The sequence below is a fragment of the Anser anser genome (assembly GCF_964211835.1).
Source record: "Anser anser genome assembly, chromosome: 2".
Classification (NCBI taxonomy): domain Eukaryota; kingdom Metazoa; phylum Chordata; class Aves; order Anseriformes; family Anatidae; genus Anser; species Anser anser.
In genome coordinates, this window is record NC_139721.1 from 105,865,471 (window position 1) to 105,887,329 (window position 21,859).

The 21,859-nt window shown below is 34.1% G+C and overlaps 1 protein-coding gene across 4 annotated transcripts in view; it reads left to right on the forward strand.

Moving 5' to 3' along the window:
* CUL1 (cullin 1) overlaps positions 1-21,859 on the forward strand; it is a 49,465-nt gene that overhangs the window by 24,951 nt on the left and 2,655 nt on the right. For all 4 annotated transcript variants that reach the window (XM_083825658.1, XM_083825655.1, XM_083825656.1 and 1 more), the window contains 16 exons: positions 246-413; positions 1,484-1,534; positions 2,640-2,730; positions 3,376-3,539; positions 6,393-6,555; positions 10,042-10,172; positions 13,142-13,249; positions 13,339-13,445; positions 14,636-14,684; positions 15,189-15,320; positions 15,855-15,972; positions 16,826-16,902; positions 17,648-17,779; positions 19,093-19,185; positions 20,528-20,575; positions 20,658-20,740. In XM_083825658.1, the coding sequence (XP_083681784.1) occupies positions 246-413; positions 1,484-1,534; positions 2,640-2,730; positions 3,376-3,539; positions 6,393-6,555; positions 10,042-10,172; positions 13,142-13,249; positions 13,339-13,445; positions 14,636-14,684; positions 15,189-15,320; positions 15,855-15,972; positions 16,826-16,902; positions 17,648-17,779; positions 19,093-19,185; positions 20,528-20,575; positions 20,658-20,740 (1,715 nt within the window). The remainder of the gene's footprint in view (positions 1-245; positions 414-1,483; positions 1,535-2,639; positions 2,731-3,375; positions 3,540-6,392; positions 6,556-10,041; positions 10,173-13,141; positions 13,250-13,338; positions 13,446-14,635; positions 14,685-15,188; positions 15,321-15,854; positions 15,973-16,825; positions 16,903-17,647; positions 17,780-19,092; positions 19,186-20,527; positions 20,576-20,657; positions 20,741-21,859) is intronic.

The window sequence follows — 21,859 nt, forward strand, 5'->3', positions numbered from 1 at the left end:
TGATTTTTGTGTTGTTTGATTTTTTTGTTTTGTTTCGGGAGTATTGTGTTTTGTTTTGTACTTTTTTTTATTGCAAAAGTAAAATTATTAGCCCTGTTTCCTATAAATTTATTTCATGGCATACATTTATTGTATACCCTTATGTCTTTTTACCTTAAATACTACTTTTTTTATAAAAAATACTACTAATTTTGCCCGATACTACTGGCAAACTTTTGGTTGTGTTTGTTTTTTTTTTTTTTTAGGACGGTGAAGATTTGATGGATGAGAGTGTGCTGAAATTCTACACTCAACAGTGGGAAGACTATAGGTTTTCAAGCAAAGTACTGAATGGGATATGTGCCTACCTCAATCGACATTGGGTTCGTCGTGAGTGCGATGAAGGTCGTAAAGGAATATATGAAATTTATTCGGTAGGTAGCCTTTTGAAGTGAGTGATTTGTCCATTTTGTCTGTCTTATTTGCACTCTCATCCTACAAATCACTCCTTGAAACTTCCTATTTGTAGGACATTTACCAAAGTTTTGAAGTGGGCATCATAGAATTTGTTAAAAGAAATTGCACCTCTTCCCTTATCCCCCACACCATTATATTATAAAAGTTTGATGGGTCTAAACCTGAGGATGTATAATCCACTTGGTACCTATTGGGACTACCAGTATCAATCTGACAAGAGCTGTCCCTTCTTGATATTTGCTGCTTGTACTGTTATCTGTATGTATCTACATAGCCTTGTCTTTCCACTTAGAATTCAGTCAAGTGTTTGAAATACAAGACCAGGAAGAGAATTGCCTTTTTCTGTTAACTTCAATGCATCTCTACAAATCTTTTAGCATTCAAACTGTTAAGATTTAGACAACATTTGGTTTGTAATATCAGTCTGGAAGATTGATATGTGATCTTGATTTTTTTTTAATTTTTTTCAAATATAATAAGAGAAGAACATGGTTATCCAAGATGAAGATTTTCTGCTAAAAGTACATTTTTTTTATAATGGATAAGTATTTTCCTTGCTGGAGATGCATTAGGAAATGTGTTGTTTTACTGTTTCACTAAAATAACTTTGTGTAGGGTAGAAAAACAGTTGATATCCTTACTTACCTCCTTCTCCACTCTTCTACCTTTCACTAGTCTAGCACTAAGGGATTGTGCCAGCCTGAAAATCATTAACAGAAAAAGCAGTATAACGTCAAAGTAATATGCAAGGTTTGTTATTTTTCAGAGCTGGCAGTGGATCACTGTCAGAAAAGGGGACACCTTAGGTAACTCTACCTTAAGTAGAGTTAGCAGTAAAGCAAAAGGTAATTTTTCTGTGAAACAGTTTTATTGCATGAGAAATTTGTGTGCCAGAACATAATCGTAAAAATAAGTCCTGATTACTTAGTGTACTATGTCAATTTTCCTTAAAGAGTTACACTCTGTGTGTGTGTACAAGTACTTTTTTTTTTTTTTTTAACTCCATCTTTCACCTCTCTTCCTCTAGCTTGCCTTGGTGACCTGGAGAGACTGCTTATTCAGGCCATTAAATAAGCAGGTATATTTATATACATACATGTATGTGTGTACAGATTGTATGACTATAGCATTATTTTAGATGGTTAATTTTATATATTCTTGGTGATTGCTCCAAGGAGAACTAGGGGCACAAAAAAGCCCCAGAAAATAAAATAGATTTCTGCTCCTTTTTTGTGATGTTAGGAAGATAAAATATTTTGAGGGAATTAACCTTGCCTTAATTTTATTTATTTATTTGTTTTTAGTAGTTGAACTTTGATATCAACACTGCTCCGTTATCTCTTTCCTTAGAGGATCCTTGGTGTTATTTAATGAAGCTAGCCTTAAATGAAGTAACAACTTCTAATATTTGCAGGACAGGCAGGAGTACATACTGACAGTGATGCCTTAAGGTTTGAGAAAGTCAGGATTTTGAGAGAACAGATAGTGAGGAGGCTGAGATTTTGATCCAGATTTTGATCTCATGTTACTATGGATCTTTTAACTTACTCTGATGCCTGGGAGATTCAAGTCAAACAAATATTTTTTAATTAGTGAATCAGTACAATATAAAACAAGATGATTCTATCACAATGAAATATTGTGTTTATGTATATTTCACTCTTATGTACTAGTTCTTTATGATGAAAAGATGTACTGTATTATGAAAGTATTAGTTGTATTTCAGTGTAAAGGAGCAGCAGTTATACCACGGTATCCATCAGCATGAACAATAGCTTTCTTTTAAAGTACAGGTGGTTAGTTAGCTCTTATTGCAATGTTTTCTTGTATTTCAGGTATAAAGCAAACAGAAGTTTGGTTTGGGTGCTTTTTGAATTTAAAAAAACCAAACAAAAAAAAGGAACATTTGAAGTAAATAAAAGGGAACAAACAAAAAAGCCTAAGCACATTCATACCCTTTTATAGCTCACCACTAATTGTACTGTAATCACACTGTAGAACTTACAGGTGTGGCATACTCTCAGTGATGTCTGTAGAAATTTTATATATTCAGGTATCCTTAAATTTTGTTCTCAAGGATCTTGACTTGTCTTTAACATAAGAATACGTTCCTGATTAAATACCCTTCTGGACCTACCAGCTGTTTTTTCTGTTTGACTTGCTTTTAATCCCTCTTTTCAAAGGTAACAAATGCTGTGTTGAAACTGATTGAAAAGGAAAGAAATGGTGAAACTATCAATACCAGGCTGATCAGTGGAGTTGTACAATCTTATGGTAAATGAGATATCTTTAAGGTTTAATTATTTTCTTTATGAAAAATAGTGATGATAATCCCCTATCAGAACTCAGAAGTAGACTCCTGTCTCTTCTCCTTGGATGTTCAGTAAATATCGTTTTAGAGTAAAATAAATACAGTAATATGAAGTTTAACTTCATGTATGTAGAGACACTGAATGCATATTTACAGTTAATAAATATTTGTAAAGTTTGAAAGCAAAAATGATAATGTTGATTGCATATGAATCGGTTTTAGAGAAAAAACAGAAGGGTGAAAGTGTAGCAGTTTACAGAGCAGAGTGGGATTTTTTTTCCCCATTTGCATAAAGTTGAGAGTTTTGCCATGCAGATTAATGACCGGTTTCATAACTAAAAATAAGTATGCATATAACGTGTAACTCTTAAGAGGGGAAAATATGGAAGGGGGGATTTGAACTATATTTTGAGAGAGTGGAGTTTATGTCCTTGTGCTGCTTTTAAATGCTATAAATATATACTACTTTTTTAAAAATAAAAAAAAAAGTGGTGCTGATACTGTCCCAATTTATTACCTTCATGTCAGTTAGGAGACTACCTGTTTACTTGCAAAGGGCGATTTAATAAAAGACAATTTTATTAATATTTGCTCTTTTTTTTTTGTAGTGGAGCTGGGACTGAATGAAGATGATGCATTTGCAAAAGGACCTACATTAACAGTCTATAAAGAATCATTTGAATCACAGTTTCTTGCTGACACGGAGAGATTTTATACACGAGAAAGTACTGAATTCTTGCAACAGAACCCAGTCACAGAGTACATGAAGAAGGTAGGTTATTTAATGGCTTTGTGGTTATTTTCTGGTTAGAGTTAAAGCAATACTAAGTTTTTGACTTTTATTACTAGTTTCTTAAATGCCAATTATTTTACAGAAGCAAAACAATTTAGCTCTTTTCCCTGAGGTGATATGCTTCTATGTTTTACTTTTTATCTGGTCTGAAGTTTGTCTCCTTAGTGATTTTCATTAAGTAAAACAAAAATTTGAAACTTTCTTAATCGGCAAAACAGAAAAGGAAGTTAAAATAAATACAGATTTTTGTTAGACTTGAGGATTTGACACCAGAATAATCATTTTGCTTTAGATCTGCAAGCTTGCTATTCCTGTACCAGGAACTTTGTGTGTTAGCACATTATTGAAATCTCTTCCTGAGCAAGCTGGCCTCCACAGAGGAAGTAGATCATTAATCAGCATTCGTTCTTTCAGAATAGTTTCATTTAGTGAACCCTACATAGTCACTCTGGTCAACAGAAGCAAGGTTCAAATTCTTGGTCTCTTCTTGGTCTCTCTCGTTTGGAGGATTCCAGACAGGGTGATTAAGAGCAACCTGGATAAACAAATTGTATTTCCAGCCTGGTTATTGGGTCAGTCTTAGTGAATTTGAAAAATGTATGTATATATATATTTAGTACATTTCCTTGCTTTCTGAATAGAGGTTTTTTTCCTTTTTTTAATTAAAAAACAGAGCTTTTTGAATATGCAGTATGCAGGTACATGTAGCAGTCATGTCTCTTGCTGTAACATCTTTGTGGAGCTCTTTGCCACAGAAGAAACGTCTGATTCTTGGCATTAGTTAATGATTTCCTGAATAATTAAAAAAAAAAAAAAAAGGGTGTGTGGGGGGGAACTCCTAGAAATATTACAGTATAACGAATCCCATTTTCAGTGTATTGGGAGAGTTGCCTGGCATCAGTTGTTCTCAGGCATTTCTGTATTTACATTTCTGTTGATGTTGAATTCATTATTTTTGGTGCTTCTCTTTCAGTTTGTCTTTACTTTCATCCTCTAACAATCTGTTTTATCTTCTGAGATACAGGTATAGATACAAAAACAGAGTAAGGGAATTTTAGTCATTCATAATGTGAATGAATGGCTCATCCAGGGTTTCTTGGTACAGGGCAGTAAAAAGCTGTCTGAAGGTCATTGCTATTTCAAGAAGTAGGGATTAGTAGCAAGTAGAACAAACTTAGTAGTACCTCAAGCGATCTTAAAAACTTGAAAAATGCACAGAAGAGCAACTTGCTTTGCTTGAAGCTTAATGTTTGCTTTTCAGTTGATGCTGAAAATGTATAGAAAGCTATTGGAAGGCAAGGGAAATCTTCAGCAAGGATGCATGTAGCCTTGCAAGTCTGATCAGTCGTATACTAATATATGGTGTATATGTATATTGTATATATGTATAAGAAGTTTTGTCTATCTTAGTGTCTTCTAACTGATTTGGGATTTAACTGATGAAACTCAAGAAGATGTATTATAGACTCTATAGTAAATGTCATTATTGGAGCATTTTAAATGGAGCTAGCAAAAATGGTAAAAGCTTGCAAAATGATACAAACTAAGGGATATGACCTTCCAGAAAGGGGAATTACTGAAGCTAAAAATTTATTTACTGGAATAAATTGTCTTGACTGATTTATCTGGTCTATTTGGTCTACTGGAAAGGTCATGCAAATTATCAGAACTATTTATTTATTTAAAATTCAGATAGGTTTGTTCTTCAGTTTTTCTTACCTCACTATGTCAGGAGTTCTTAACATATTTTTTGACTTACACAAAACTGTCTTACAATATTTGTCGTAATTTTTTCTGTTTGGGTGTTGTAATCATGCATGCCACTTAAATGCCTAGAACAGAATAGTACTCTCCATAATTATTACTAACGTCCTGATACAATTCTTTTCTGTTATGAAAATTAATAAATAACACTGATGTGAAAAGCTGCAAGTTGTCAATCAGTCACGTGTCATCCTGGAATAAGAGCATCTTAAGTCATCTGTTGGAAGTATAAACTAGGAAAAGTAATCTGTTATTTACACTTTACATGTTACACTTGACTTTCCCATGGAAGCACTGTGCATTGAGTTCTGATTGGGGATAAATAGTATCTTGGTGACGTTAATTTAAATAATCTGGGCTGATAAAGGGACATATGTACCTTATCCTTATATTATACCTTATAATAGCATATTACTCTTACATGTGTTTTCCAAAGGGAATCTTTAACACTTTTACAAACAAAGTAGAGGTCATTGTTATATAAAAACCCTTCGGTTTTACATTTTGGAATAAAGTAGTGCTTCTCAAATGACACTTAGAATTTTAACACAGTTTAAAGTGATTGTAGATTATTAGGAAGCTTTTCTGTTTAAGAATGTATATGAGAACATTCAAATAAGTTTATAACGGGTGTACTGTTAAATTCTAGTTTTGTGCCTTGTAGTTTTGTGCAGGCACAAACTGTAGCTGGAGAGCTTGATGATGCTGAAGCTGCAAGAATTGCATGCCAGCGGCTTTCTCTGACAACGTATTCCCATCTGAAAACTTCTTATTCAGAATCATAAGGGAAGACAATTTTATTGTGATTCTCCCCCTTTTCAACAGTATATGATATTATCATCAACATCGACATTGATTCCATACATATATAGTGTAGTGTGGAAGGGATCATGTTATGATTCTCAGAAAAATAATACTTACAGTGAGGGTACCATAGCACTGCATTCATGAGAGATTAGGCATTTTTTGTTTGTTTTGTAGATTAATTTACTAAATAGACATCTGTTTTCTGCTATATTGGATCTTTGCCTTACATACAGGTTTCATGCCTATCTTTCTTTCCTGTAGGCTGAAGCTCGTCTTCTTGAAGAACAGCGTAGAGTTCAAGTATATCTCCATGAGAGCACACAAGATGAATTAGCACGGAAATGTGAGCAAGTACTTATTGAAAAACACCTGGAAATATTTCATACAGAGTTTCAGAATTTGTTGGATGCTGACAAAAATGAAGGTAGGTCAATTAAGACATTGGTTTTAGCCTTGAGAGTTCTTCCCTGATGGTTTGTGAATGACATAAATTCTGTTGATAGCTAAACATGATTTTTTGTGTTTTTTTTTTTTTCCTTAATCTAAGATAAAAGATAGACATCAAATTGATAACAAACAACTTCTGATTAAATTGGGACAGTTCAGGATATTGCCTCAAGAAGTCCATTCCAATCCTAAATACTAAGGCAAAACAGCACTAATTTTAGCTTGGCTGGAATGGCTTCAAGAGCACTTGAGCTATTCTTCCAGCAGGAACGGAAGCTTTCACGAGTCTTGAGACAGAAAACAGATTAGTAGTCTCACCAGCTGTTTCAGTTTATTACATGGATCTTCCTGAGTCAGCAATGAGAATTCTAAAATCTAAGTTGTATGGAATTTAAAAAAGGAATAGAAGAAATAAAAAGTAGCTTCTAAAATATTAAATAGAACTGCTTATAGAGCACAAAGGTACAAATTATTACTTGATGAGACTCATTTTCACAGCTAAAATCAAGTGAATTAAGTTTATGCCTTCACAGAGAACAAACAGCATAAAGGTTTCTTCAGTAGTTCCTCTAAAATAAGTTAAGAGTTTGGTTATCTCTAAGAAATTATCACTTGCACTGATTACTAAGAGTTTCTTCAGGAGTTAATGCTTTGCACAAAATAGTCAAAACTAGGGTCAAATAATGCAGGTGATGAAGAAGAATGGTATTTCGGAATTTTTGCAATAGAGGAATTAATTAAAACTATAGGAAATCAAGATAAGGCTCTATAGCTGAAACATTGCTTATAAAGAAATGACAGAATTGAAGAGATGTAGTAAGTTAGTATTGATAATACTGTTGGTTTGACAGTTGTGCATTGCAACTATGACTCTACATATCAACCTTAAAGAGCAACTGTGCATAATTACTATGATTATGTTTATAACTAAGAGACACTTCAAAACAGGGCAATTAAACATGATGAGTAGATCAGAAGTTACCTGTTACAGATGCGAATAGAAGATTTTTTTGTCCTGTAGTAGTCGTTGAAGGACAGATATTGTTTGTTTGTTAATAAATGTCCTTAATCTATAATGGAGAGTTTTTTTTATATAGATAGGTGTTGAATAGTAAAATGGCATCATAAATATATTCTGACAATAGAAATAGCAGAAGCTCAATCAAGAAGAAAACTTGTCGGGACTCAGGAAGCCTTCCTGGTGTGAAAAGGAAAAAAAAAAAAAATATCTTGAGTCTTGGGTACCATCTTATGTTTTATTTTTGGTGTGTTTCTTTAACTTTCACTTGAGTTATATCAAAGACTGATGAAGTGTTTTAAAATGCCTGAATTTTCTTCATTTTCAAAATGCTTCCTTTTCTCATTTCGGGCTTCACTTACTCAAATGACAGTAGTGTTCCTTGGCCCTATTGAAGTCTCATGAGTAGAAACATTTTATTTTGATAGTGGTTAAAGAACGAAATATCAATTTTTAATCAGTTCGCTCTTAAAGCACTGGACCTAAACTTTGTGGTATGGTTAGGATAATCTACAATAGGCTATTTAAACTCATAATAAAATCCTGATTGCTCTTGATGAACTCTTTATGTTTTTTTGCTCCTGAAAGCATACAGGTTTTGAGGTCCTCCTAAGCGAAGTATATTAAGCATGCTGTATTGCAGGTCACACCTGTTGGTATTCTCTAACTTTTTAATTGCATTGTGCAGCCAGTTAGGTTGTAAGAGCATATTTTTCATGTGTTAACCTACTCAAATCAGTATTACACCTATAGGAAATAATTATATTTATTGGGAACAGACCCTAAGATAATTTAGGAGTAATTACATTGTAAATGGTCCTTTGTTTTGTAGCATCTCTTCCATATTTCACCCAATACAGACATCCTGATAGAGCAACCTGTGACCCCTGAGCAGGATAGCAGTTTGTTACACTTAAACATGTGCATGTTTTTCCTATCTCTTTTATAAAATTCTGTAGGTAAAGGAAAAGCATTCCTGGGTAGTAATAAAAATTTAACATCACACTGAGAATGTGATTTTTCAGAGGGGGGAAAAACTGTTCAGTTTTCAAAAATGGTCAATACAAAAATTAAAAACTTCACAATGTTCTAGGGAACTGAAAGCATTATATGGAAATTCTTCTGAATAGAGGTGTAATTGCTTTTCTATTAAAGGTATCAAGCTCTGTGTTATATTTCAGTGTTAGGTAGCAATACCGCTACTTGATTGCTCCATTATATTTAATAATCTGAAGGTGGTAATACATTGCTCCTAAGCCTTCAAGAGAACCCCTTATACTTTTAGAATATAGCTAGATGTAGCTGACAACCTTAAGATCAGTTCAGTGAGGTGAAATATCCATATTTCTTTATAGTAACTCATTTGATGGTTTGTTGTTTTACTAAAGTGTCTGTTCAGTAAGGGCAAGTTCACTAGAAATACCAAGTGTTTTTGTGTACCTGGTTTGCCAATATAAAGGTTTTGAGAGTTTTTTTTGTTTGTTTAAATGAAACAAAAGGTGGTTAGGGGATGGGGAGAAGTTGAGTCCTGCACTTAGAAAGCACAAAGAATCTGCCCTGCTTAAAAGGAGTAAGAACAATGCCGTCTTTAATGACGATATCCAAAATTACTAAGTGACTGGCCAAAAACTGATGATAATTTAATATGAAGCTTTGATATGTGCGAAATGATGCCCGATTTTCTTTCTACCCTCAGTAGTTTTATACTGTGGGGATGATTTTCAAAACCTTTTTTTCTTCCTTGAGGTAAAAGAAAATCAATTGATATTCTAATCTAATTCTAAATATTCTATTGGCAATCAGATAGTTAAACACTGTTAGTGTTGGTTTCTAATGTTACAGAGTATCTGCCAGAGGTCTCTTCGGTGTGTGATGGTTTGCCTTAAATTTCCTGCAATTTCCACTGTTGCTGCCCCAAATAGAAATGTTAATATAGAATAGGCTACAAGTGATGTCATGTCTCTGAAAACAGTCCTGTTCAAAATAAGATCTAAGGGATGGTGATCAAGTGGAGAATTCTGTGTTCTTGGCACAGCTAGCAGTAACTCTAATGCAAGTCCTAATTAAAGGCATCACTTCAAAACTTCATGTAAATAAGAACGTTTAATTCCATTTTTAAACCATTACACCTATTTAAATGTATGGAGACTAGAAATCAGAAGTAAATGTATTTCTGTAACTGAAGTTTCCTTTTTTTTCTTATTGATGTCACTGTGAATGTAAAATGTGTCTTAATATTTAACAGATTGTTTTCTCTTGAACTCTTAGCTTTCCAGGTTAGTGGAAAAGTTTACTATACAGAATTTTTTGCTGTTTTTTTCTGACTTTTTACAATGGCAATTGCATGTAATGAATGTTTAACTCCTATTGGCAATTTATAAATGAAAAATTGGAGTCATAGCTAGTACAAATAAAAGATATTGGCTTTGTTTTGTTATTTTTCAGACTTGGGACGTATGTATAACCTTGTATCTCGAATCCAGGATGGCCTTGGAGAGCTAAAAAAGCTGTTAGAAACCCACATTCATAATCAAGGTCTAGCTGCAATAGAAAAATGTGGAGAAGCTGCTCTAAACGCAAGTATCCCATTAAAATAAGTCTGTATATGGTTACTGCCAATTTACATCAGAAACCCTCCTATAGTGTAAATCTTCATTTTTCATGTTTTTTCCTTCTCACTCATTAAAATTTATGAAGAATAGACAATTCTCAGATGTTTATGGTAGGCTTAGAACAACAGTTATATTGCTGTGTTATTACTACTTGTTATTACTACTTTTCTGTGTTTTTATTTTGTTTCTGGGGTTTCTTTTCTTTCTGAGTTTTGGCTCTGTCAGGATGTCATACTGCTCAGAAAGCTGGCTGTGCAAATACAACATACTTGGAAGTCCACTCTAAGTGTAGTATTTTTGTTACAAGAAGCATTGTTTCCAGTGTACTCTATTTTTTCATTGTTGTGTAGACTTCTGACTTGGATGGGACAGTTCGAAGAAAGTATGTTTTTAGTATTTTGGTGAATTATTTCATTCTGTTTGGAAAAGCATGAGAAATGGTAAAGGAAGAAACAAGATGACAACTGAAATGGTTGGTTAGGGTGCAATGTAAGAAGCAGGTCACTTCTTTCACAGCACTGTGTTCATTTAGCCATATAATTGGCCCTCTTGATTTTGTTACATTACAATTCCAGGATTAATTTTGTATTGATCTCAGCAATGTTAAGAAGTTGTTTAAAACCTTTTTTAACCCTTTTGAACATAGACAATATGACACTAACTATCAAAAAACAAAAAAAAAAGGCATTGCACAAAGCAAAATTGGGATAGAACATAGATTTCTGGTAAATTTTGTTTAAAACTGGGTTCAAGTTTTGATTTCGGACATAGTTCAGTTTTAACCAGTTATTGGTCACAGATATTCTTGAAATAGTACTAGCAATAGAACATACTAGTAAATATTAAAACAATAGTCTGTAATAACTGCATGGACAGCAGTAAAAACTATAGGTTTTAGCAGAGATTAAAATGTTTTACATGTCTGTAGTTTCATTTCTGTAGTTCTAAGCGCCTAGCTTTTTAGCAGTAGTGATGCTTTATGAACCATGAAGCAACTTAAGGAGTCTTCAGTTTCATTCATAGATGTCAACTTAAAATTTGAGATTGGATATGCTCCATAGTAGACATATCCCTCAAAAAGTTGTCACTCTCAGGTTTCTTTTTACCTGGACCTTGAAGTTCCCAGAAAAATAAAAGCTTCTTTTTCAGCAGTTTGTCTTCGAGAGTGAGGAAGCCTGAGATTTATATGTATTCTTCTAACTCCAGCCACTTAAAGGAGAGAGAGGGAAAAAAACCTCTATCACAGCACTTTTTCTTGTTTCTTAAATGTATGTGCTTTACCTTTATCTTTTTTTCCTTTTCTGTATATTTGTTCTTTATTTTCGTAACTCTGGCTGGTTTTCCTTGGGAACCATCTTGTCTTTTCTTCCAATATCCATTACTCCACTGTATTACTTGAATCATTGTTTTGTTTGTCCTCGGTCGCATTTAGGTAGGATTGGTTCTGTCTAACTTCATTTATCTGTACTGTGTCTAAACACACTAACAGCTGAGCAAATGTGTCTCAGTTTCTCTGTAGTCAGTGGGGTTAATGGCCATACCAAGTTGACTCATCTGACGTATTTTAGATTCTTATTGCTGATTGAGTTGTGTTTTAAACTCCATTAACTATATTAACCAGACTGCTCTTCAATCAGAGGACTACTGTTTTTAGTTCCTTTTGGTTATCTGTTTTGGATTTGTAAACAGGACACTCCTCTTTGAATGTCCTTCAGGTTCTCTTCACAATTTCTTGCTGACGAGATTCTCAATAACCTGTCAGTTCTATGTTTTAAGCACAGGCTTAGACTGGTGGTCTGCATAGTCTGTGTCTGTCTTCAGTGGCAGTAGGAAATGTTTTTCAGGATCCTGATGTAACCCTGCCCATCTTTTGCTATTTGTTCCCAGCATCCAGAACTCTTATGGTAGGGATTTAACAGTAGTACTTCCATGCCCAATCCTTTTATTTATGACAAACTCTGTCCTTTGAGTTTGTTTAATCCATTTTTGGACCCCCTTGTAATCTCTGCTTCCAACAGTCTACTGTGGCAGCAAGGTACAGAAGTTCACTACCTTACACGTAATGATACTACATATTTTACCTGTTTTAAACTTGTTTCCTATTAATTTCATCAAGTACCCTGCACTTTTAAAATGTGGTATTTGGTGAACCTTCATCTTTTCACTCATCCTCACGATTTTCTAAACCTTGGCTCAGTGTGCACTTTTAAACTTCAGATCTCCAAATTGAAGACTTCTAGCCTTTTTAGACACATGTAAAGCAGATGTCCTGTCTGCGTGGTGTTCTAGTTGCCTTCCACTGTTTCTACTGATTCCACTACATCTTTTTTGAGATGCGGAGGTCAGTAATTGCAGGACTTGTTCTGAGTGCTGAAAGTTGGATGCTTGTTGGCATTTGAATGCCACTGGGTGCTGAGCTGATAATTTTTTAACTATCAGTGACAACTGAGGTTTCTGCACTAAGCTGTACCTATTGGCGATACACTACACTACTGTTCTTGCTACAGATTTTTTTTTTTGAGTGTTTCTTCCAACAATTGCCACTTTATGATTATCCAGCTCTCAGGTCTGATTGGAATGAAGCTCGTGTCTCTGGAAATATCTTTCCTGAAAGTATTTGCAATGGCAGAATTACTGGTTTTGGTTTTATAACTGATTCTGTTTTTTGTACTATATAATATAGTTACACTCTGCATTGGTTGCAGTAAATGAAAGCTTGCAGTAATAATTGTCAGTCCTGGAAGCAGAGACTAAACTAGTCTGGATAGATACTACCTCTAATAGTATCTAAAACTTTTAATGCTACATCAAATATTTCTAATATTTCTGACATTTTGCCATAAAAACTTGCCAATGAGTAGCTTCTTTTTAGAGGAAGGAGAAAGTAGAAAGCAGAAAGTCAGTGGGTTGCAAACAATTTTTCTCTGTTACAGGATCCAAAAATGTATGTACAGACAGTGCTGGATGTCCATAAGAAATACAATGCTTTAGTCATGTCTGCATTCAACAATGATGCTGGTTTTGTGGCTGCACTGGACAAAGTAAGTATATGTAATGGCATATGGTAACCATTTTCTCTCCATTTTTTATTTTGTTTCCCCAAAATTTCACTATCTTTTGTGATTTATAGGCTTGTGGTCGATTTATAAATAATAATGCAGTGACAAAAATGGCTCAATCATCCAGTAAATCCCCAGAGCTACTGGCACGATACTGTGACTCTTTGCTAAAGAAAAGGTACGTCTTCAAAGACAAATTATTATTCCAGGTTGGCTTTTGTTTTAAAACGATTTAGACTGTGAAGTTTTTTGTGTATTCAGAAAGAGAACATAACATTTGAAGAAAAATTAATTATATCAATTCCTGAATTTAAAGAAACCAACCAAAAACTTAGTAGGGCCTTTCCTAAAGATGATATGTAGTTTACTTTTCTTTTTTAAAGAATGGCAGGAGGGTGGGAAATAAGAAAAGAATTAAGATTTTTTTTCTGATAGAAAATGAAGTTCTAATTTTTCTAAGTTCTATTCTAAGTCCTAGGTGCCCCCCCCCCCCCCCCCCCCAATAAAATTGAGTGGTGAAGTACATACATGTGGCAAAGAAACGAAGCACAATCCCTTTTTCCATTAAAGTTCTTGCTTTCCTTCTGTTGTTCTCTGTATTCTTCCATCTGGGCAGAAATTGAGGAGGACAGAAATTGCCTTCTAAGTTCTCATAGTTCATAACTTAATTAAAGTATTTAGCTTCAAATAATTAAACGGCACATAAATTGAGTTGGTACCAGTCCAGTTCATACTGGATTGGTGTCGTTTTTGTCACTGGCAACTTTAGGGTGGGAGGGAACAAAACCAGAAAAACTTGCTCACTTCTCACTTCCCATCCATCCCTTTTTTCTTCCTGCAAAGGATTTATTTTTCCCTTTTATAGATACAAACCATACAACCCTTCTATAGCTTAGATTTGGGTTATGCCTGATGGACAAGCGTGATATGGAGAAAAACAATGTGTTGCCACCTTAGCTTTCATGACCCAGCTATCTGAGCTGTTTCCTTTTCACTGTATTATCTAAGATAAGAAGTGAAGATAGCATTTAGCAGCAGAAAAGAAAGCAGGAAGAAAGAGATCCACATTTAAGCCTGTATATCCTGAGAAGTATCAGGCTATCAGGAAATCGCATGCAATTAATGGTACAGGAGTTCATCCTATTGTTTCAGAATCACATACTTTAGAAGTGCTTGCATATGTGTATTTTGTGGAGTAAAGAGAAAAGCATTCATTTCATTACGCTGTTTCCTCTTTTGAGAGTCTTTGATTCCAAAACTATTCAGTTTGTTTTCCTTTGTTTATGAAATAAATTTCCATATACTTCTTTATTTTGGCCTAATATAGCAGTTTGGGGAATCATAAAAAATTCACTTGTTTCATTACAGCTCAAAGAATCCAGAAGAAGCAGAATTGGAAGATACACTCAATCAAGTGGTAAGACATCTGTAAATAGTTAATTCTCTTCTGTTTTAGGTCTGACAACTTAGTAATATTAAATTGTCACATAAGTCAGATGAGATCAAACCTTTTACTTTGTATGTTTGATGTCATTTGCTCTTCAGTGATGGTCTTTATCTCTGAGACTTGTTAATGGTATTTCGCTGTACATATTTTTAATACAGAGCACTTAGTGTATTTAAAATGACAAGGTAGAATTTCCACTTAGTTTAGTTGATTTATATATACGCATAACAGCCCCTACACTATGTTTTTATATAGTTATATATATGTGCTATGTATATTAATGCATAATAAAACTGTTTATGTGGAATATACCATTAATGTATTTGAAATTGTATTCACATTTAAAAAATAAAAAGGAGAAAAAACAAAAAAAAAACGCTGTGAAATTTGAAGTGTTATTGAAGTAGGTCCTGTTAAAGCTTTTCATAACAAATGCTTAATTTTCTTTCTTACAAATTACCTTGGTTTTTCCAGATGGTTGTCTTCAAGTACATTGAAGATAAAGATGTATTTCAAAAATTCTATGCTAAAATGCTGGCAAAAAGACTTGTACATCAGAACAGTGCTAGTGATGATGCTGAGGCAAGCATGATCTCTAAACTAAAAGTGAGTATTCCTTGATTGTCCCAAGATCTACCATATTGCACGTCTTCACAGTACCTTGGATATCACTGCTGTATATACTTTCACTTTGTTTTTTCACTTATTTTATGTATAGCAGAAAAATACACAACCTAGTTCTCATCCATTTCTAATTTTTTTATCCTCTTAGGAACTTGTAATGCATGTATGTTTAATGGAGTTAAAGTTTATTCTTAATCTGAAAAATAACATGGATATTGTTGTCCAAGTGAAGGACTTAATTTCATTAACTTAATTTCATTTGTTAGTACAATGTCAAGCAAAATAAGATTTAGTGATCTTTTGGTAGTCTGTTTCATTGTGTGCCTTTGTTTCATCTTTAAACTAAATTTTCACTTTTTGATAAGTTGAAGAACACATTTAGTTGGGATCTATAATTCAGTAAAGGAAATACTGAACTTTGTACACCTTTTAAGAAAACAGGCTCCTATGCTTTGTTTTCATTCTTCAGTGTCAAATGTGTTGTCTTGTGCTGACATACCTGTTTTTAAAATACAGCAAGCTTGTGGTTTCGAGTATACGTCCAAGCTGCAACGGATGTTCCAAGATATTGGTGTAAGCAAGGACTTGAATGAGCAATTTAAAAAGCACCTGACGAATTCAGAACCACTAGATTGTAAGTAGTATGTTTACGTGCTAACTATATAAAGGAAACATTTAGTTGACTTATCATAATCCCCAATGGTTAGAGTTACTATTTTGTCCAAGATAGCTAGGATTTTTAAATTAGTCTTCCGTGTCTGTACTTTGTCTTCTAATAGCATTTCATAGCTTTTTGTAGCTTGTATTTGGGTATGTAATGAAAGTAAGTTAAATGCTGTCATTTTTTTTTAAATTTAAAAGATGATTTTCTGTTTTGTTTTTGAACACAACATGTTGGCTTAGTAAATGTAATTCTATAAGAGTATTAAGAAAAAGGATACTGTGTTACATTGTTAGAAAGCCTTATCACTTTCTTTTGTGTGTTTATGGCTTTTTTGTTTTTGTTTTTAATTTGAAGCGCATTGAATCAAATTCTTTCAAAAATTGATAATTATTTGTTGGATTACATTAGTTTCGTATTTTTATTTCTTACCAAATTATGTGATATGTCTTACAAATATAAATGTATAATTTTTATTCTTGCTGTGTGTTGTGTTTTAGTTACACACAGAAATGTGCATTTATAAGTTTTTTATACTTGCATGTTAAATGAGGAGTCTGATAGAAGCAGGGCAATTTCTGCAAATGAGAGAAAATTGAGTGTCACAAACCTAAACCTATCCAGCTGTACTGTCATCCTTCATGAATTCCTTTGTTCTGTGGTCTGAATATTAATAATGTATATTGCTTAATGACTTTTCATTGTGTTAGTTTGAGCAAGACAGAACTATTTCTTGTGTTAGAACACAAACTGCGTGTTTGAGCAGTGAGTGGAAGCAAGGAAGATAATGGAGTCTAGCCTATTTATGTGCATTCTTCTCTTTCAGTGGATTTCAGCATACAGGTGCTGAGTTCTGGATCATGGCCATTTCAGCAGTCTTGCACATTTGCTCTGCCCTCTGAGGTAAGGTGCTGCACTTTGTTCATTAGAGCAATGAGATTACTAAACAAGAACAAGGCTGGTGTGTGTGCGTGTTTTGTTGCGTGTCAGAGAGGACTGAAAGGTTCTTTTCTGTCTAGAAGTTTTGGATGTGGGGTTTGGCTTTTTGGCTGAAGGACATTGGGAATAAGATAAGCGAGTAAAGGTAGTGGGAGAAAATTATGTGAAATACCTAAATTCTTTCTTCTGTAGAAAGACAATTAATGAAGCTTTCTTCAAAACATTCCACAGTAACTGAAACAAGTCTTCGTTAGCGTATTTTTTTGTATAATTTTATGTAAGAAACTTCTTGTTGCAGTTGCTTCAGTTCTGTCCGATAAATTCTTTGGATATTGTAATCATTATTTTTGATAAGCACTCAACAGAAAACTAGACAAGAAATGAATACTTAACATGAGAAGCAACTGCTGTTAAGTGGAGGATCAAGGTAGTTTAATCACCTTTCTAGTCTTACCTAATATATCATAAGGAAGAATGAAATTTAGATGCTTGTTAAGGGTTTTATTGTTAATGACATTTTAAAGGGGAAACTCATTACAAAGGGAAATTTTCCATCCAATCAGAAGAACCTGAATATTTTGTATTTCAGACAACGTTGCAGTATAGGGCAATCAGATTTGATTCTCATGTGTTGGTTACAGAGCATATTCTAATAAAGGATGAAGAAAAATAATATTCTTGGTTTTCTTATGTTGTTGTTTTTATACAGTTAGAACGGAGCTATCAGAGATTCACTGCATTTTATGCCAGTCGTCACAGTGGAAGAAAACTAACGTGGTTGTATCAGCTGTCGAAAGGGGAACTGGTTACCAACTGTTTCAAAAATAGATACACGTTACAGGTACGAATAAGGTTGTGCCGGTAGAAACACTTGGTGATGTTTGCATTTTTAGAGGGCTGATTGCAGCTGATCACTTTGGAGACATGCATTCATGCTCTACTCCACTGCTTTTATGTATTGTAGATGAGCTGTACAACCTCTTCTCATTTGGAGATAACTGGTTTTCCCAACATTAAAGGATAATTGTGTAGATAAATGTGTTTAAAATGGCAAGGTGTGTAGATGGTGAAATAGTGGAGTTCATGTGAATACCTGTGCACCCATACAAATTTTAAAAGATAATACAGAGACTTAAGCTCTGTTTTATTTGTATGTCAAAATATTCATTAACAGTATGTAATGATATATCGCAAGTGTTTTAAATCATTTGGTTCATTAATTGTTGCATTTGTGTGTGCATGTACATGTATACATATGTATGTGTTTAGCTACTAAGCATTCATTAGCTTTACTTGTGTACAATGCTACTGGCTGAAAAAAAAAACGCAGGTAAGATCTGATGATTGGAGGTATTCTGGATATTATTAATGTGAACAAATACTAGCTCTCCACAGGTAGTTGTTGGTGTTATGGTAAATAGAACCTTTATTATATGTTTGACTTATTTACTGTAATGATACTTAAGATTTGTTTAAAAGAAATTTGATTTGGAAAAGTGAATATATTACTCGGGGTTTAAATGGTTGTTGAACTGGGTTATGTGATACAACAGACTGTATTATGGAAGATCTCATGCATGTCATGCTTTTCTGTCTGCGTTTTCTCAAAGTAGGCAGAGGAGGGGAGTTCACAACAGTGAGAAGAAACAAGATAATCTCAGACTCTGAACTTGTGTAATCAGCATATGTTAACCCAACGGTGATAGACATGAATAAGCCACTGATAGCTGCTTCTTTATAAATTTGTTTTCATTATTCTGTTAGATTTGAGAGGGTTGTGAGAATGAATTCAGTAGTCTGTGTAGGTTTTTAATGAAGGTTAAATGAGTAAGAGTCAGAGAGTGATGGGAAAATAATTAAAGATTGATATTAACAAGTGAAAAGATAAAGCTTTGACATCATAATAGAAGATATTAAGTATCTGTAGCTAGTTCAGTGCTCATTATCTTAGGGTTTATGTTTAGATAATGCTGGAAGGTAGAGTTCTGGTTATATAAGTAGAGTCAGACTTCCTGTATTGTATAATGATTAGTGCTAGTTGGCTATTTTCCATTGTCCAGTTATTCGAGTATGTGTGTTCACGCTAGTGAATTCCAAGCTGTTCAAGTTCAGTAAGTATGTTCATTCTCATTTTCTGATTTTTGTTTCTGGTAGGCATCCACATTCCAGATGGCAATTTTACTGCAGTACAACACAGAAGATGCCTACACTGTGCAGCAGTTGACAGACAGTACCCAAATAAAAATGGTAGTGATTTTGCACATTTAACTGCACTCTTTGGTCTTCAGGGCTCTTCTGCTATCATAAGAAACTGGGATTAGATATGCTTGAAGCCAGAGTTGATTTCTGTCCTGAAGGAGCAGATGTGCTCTATTCTTGGTTAACTTTCCTGGTTTACTTTCCTGTAATCATAACTGCTTAATCTTCTAATGAATCTTAGCATGTCTGATCACTAGAGTGAATTGTGTACGTTCCTGCTGAATTGTCATATCAAGTTTTCACAGTTTCCCTGCATAAATCTTTAATATTAAATACTGTTCTTCCTAGAGAACATCTTATTTCCTAAATGATTGTGTTTCGCATTTCTGTTTTTCATTGCATTTCAGTGCTTATATACATGAACGTAGTAACGTCTGTATATCAGAGGTTCACTATCTGTTGTGAAAAAGGTTTCTTCTTCTTTCCAAGTAGCCTTTATAATCCACAGTTTATTTAGCATTTTTTGTCTTTTCCTAGTAGTTCTGAATCAAGTCTGCTGGGACTTCTGGAAAGTTAGGTAATACCTAGTCAGTGGGGTTTTTTACATTTTGATTTCAGAAATGCGAATCTAGTAAGTTACTGCTGTTGATGATTTACAACAAATTCAGAAGTCTTATGTATGCTGCAGGGTTACCATTTATTACAGACGCTTGCTTGCAGATACCTGCAGATAGATAAATGCAAATGGACATTGTTATATATATATATATATATATATATTTTTTTTTTTTTAAAAAATAAGTATTTGGCCCAGATCATGGTTGGACCTGAATAAACCTCTTCATTCACATGAAACTTAACAACATGAAATCCAGAAGATTTTCACTGTGTTAAAATAGCAGCTTTGCAACCTTGCACAGAGCATTGACTAGTGTAGCCATCTGGGAGTCTGACCAGTGACAGTAACCAGAACAGACTTCTGTATTGAAGATGAGAAAAATACATTAATCAGAAAACAGAGGGTGCTTACTTTTGAGGTTTAAGCCTGGCATGGTACTTAAATTTGCATGGTTTAAAGGAAAAATATTTCTAATACTTAGAAGCGATTTTGTAAGCAGATTTATAGAACAACAACTACAAAGATCTTTTGTTTGGAATTAGTCTTTATAAAGAATTTGATGGTATTTGCCTACTACAGAGGAATGTGTCCTAACACCCAAAAAGGACCTGACTACTTTTTTTAATGTTAACTACATTTTTACTGCTTCTCAGGTTCATTTTGGAGTGCTCTGCACTCAATAGTTCTTAGTGTAAATCTGTATTGTTGTTAGAGGATTTAAGGCTAGGGAAAGGAGCTGTCTGTCTGATAATATTTTCTGTAATTTTGTAGGATATCTTGGCACAAGTTCTACAGATACTGTTGAAATCAAAATTACTTGTAAGTACTCCTTGTTTTTTATGATATGCCTAACATTCAGCAAAATGTATTGGTTAATGTTTGTTTACTTTATTTCTTGCAGGTTTTGGAAGATGAAAATGCAAATGTTGATGAGGTGGAGTTAAAACCAGATACCTTAATAAAACTGTATCTTGGTTATAAAAAGTAAGGAAAACCTTCAGCTGCCTACCTACTTCAATTTTATAGAATGGCTAGCATCCTGCTTCTCTGCTTTCAAAGTTTGGGTAAAATATATACACGGGATGAAAGCTCCAGGGTTCAAGTGCCAGTACAAATTTAGATCCATATACCAGCCTTAAAGACAGCTAGTAAGGGGATGGAGAAGATTTCATCTCTCTGACTTTCTCGTAAAGTCTGGCAAAGCCTTAATATGTTTTCAGATCTCCATTTTGTTCCTTGATTCTTATCTAATTCTTGTATAATTTATTTCTGGCAAGATATGCTGCTTGCCAGTTATAATTGTGCTGTTTTTTACAGGGGTGCATAACCTAAACGCAGTCCGCAAAGGACATTACATTTTATAAAGTAATGTACAGTGACAGCAAAGGCCAGAGACTTAAGCGTTCATCCAGTCATAATAACATGAGAAGATCAGCAGGCTCATTTTAGAACTTCAGAGTTGAAAGTGCTGTGAAAACTTAAACATGATTCACAGTAGTTTTTCTTACCTACTTTAACCAGTGTTGTTTTCAGTGTTTGTGTATTTTAAGCTGTTCTCACCACTGTGCTGACTTCTTATCATGTTAACCAGAGCATAGACACACGTTCAGTGAGGAATTCAGTACTTCCTGAAGATCAGATCTTAAGTGAAGGAAACATTTATTTTAAAACTTGTCCTTGTACCTCCCTCTTCATCTGCTTTTTTTCTCCTCTTGACCAATAAAAAAAGGTTTGAGAATTCATTGTCGGCTACATCAGTGTAGTAATGGAAACACTTGAGTGTTGCTGCATTGTGTGGATTGTAGGCTCCCAAATTACAGCTCACAGGACTGCTAAGTAGGTAATGGAATCTGTCCGCTGCAGCACTTCCAAGTGTGACTGACAGGCTAAGCACTGGGACACACTGACTCACGAGTGCCCTGGTGCTGTGGCTTATTTCCCGCTCGTAACACAGCATGATACATGTTGCACATAGTCATGGGCCCACCATTTTTCTGGTTATTGTTTTTTTAATTTATTTTTAACTTGAATGAGATTATTTAAATCTTTTGGAACTGACAGTCTACTTTTGTTGTTCAAGTAATTGTGGGTAGTTTGGTGAGT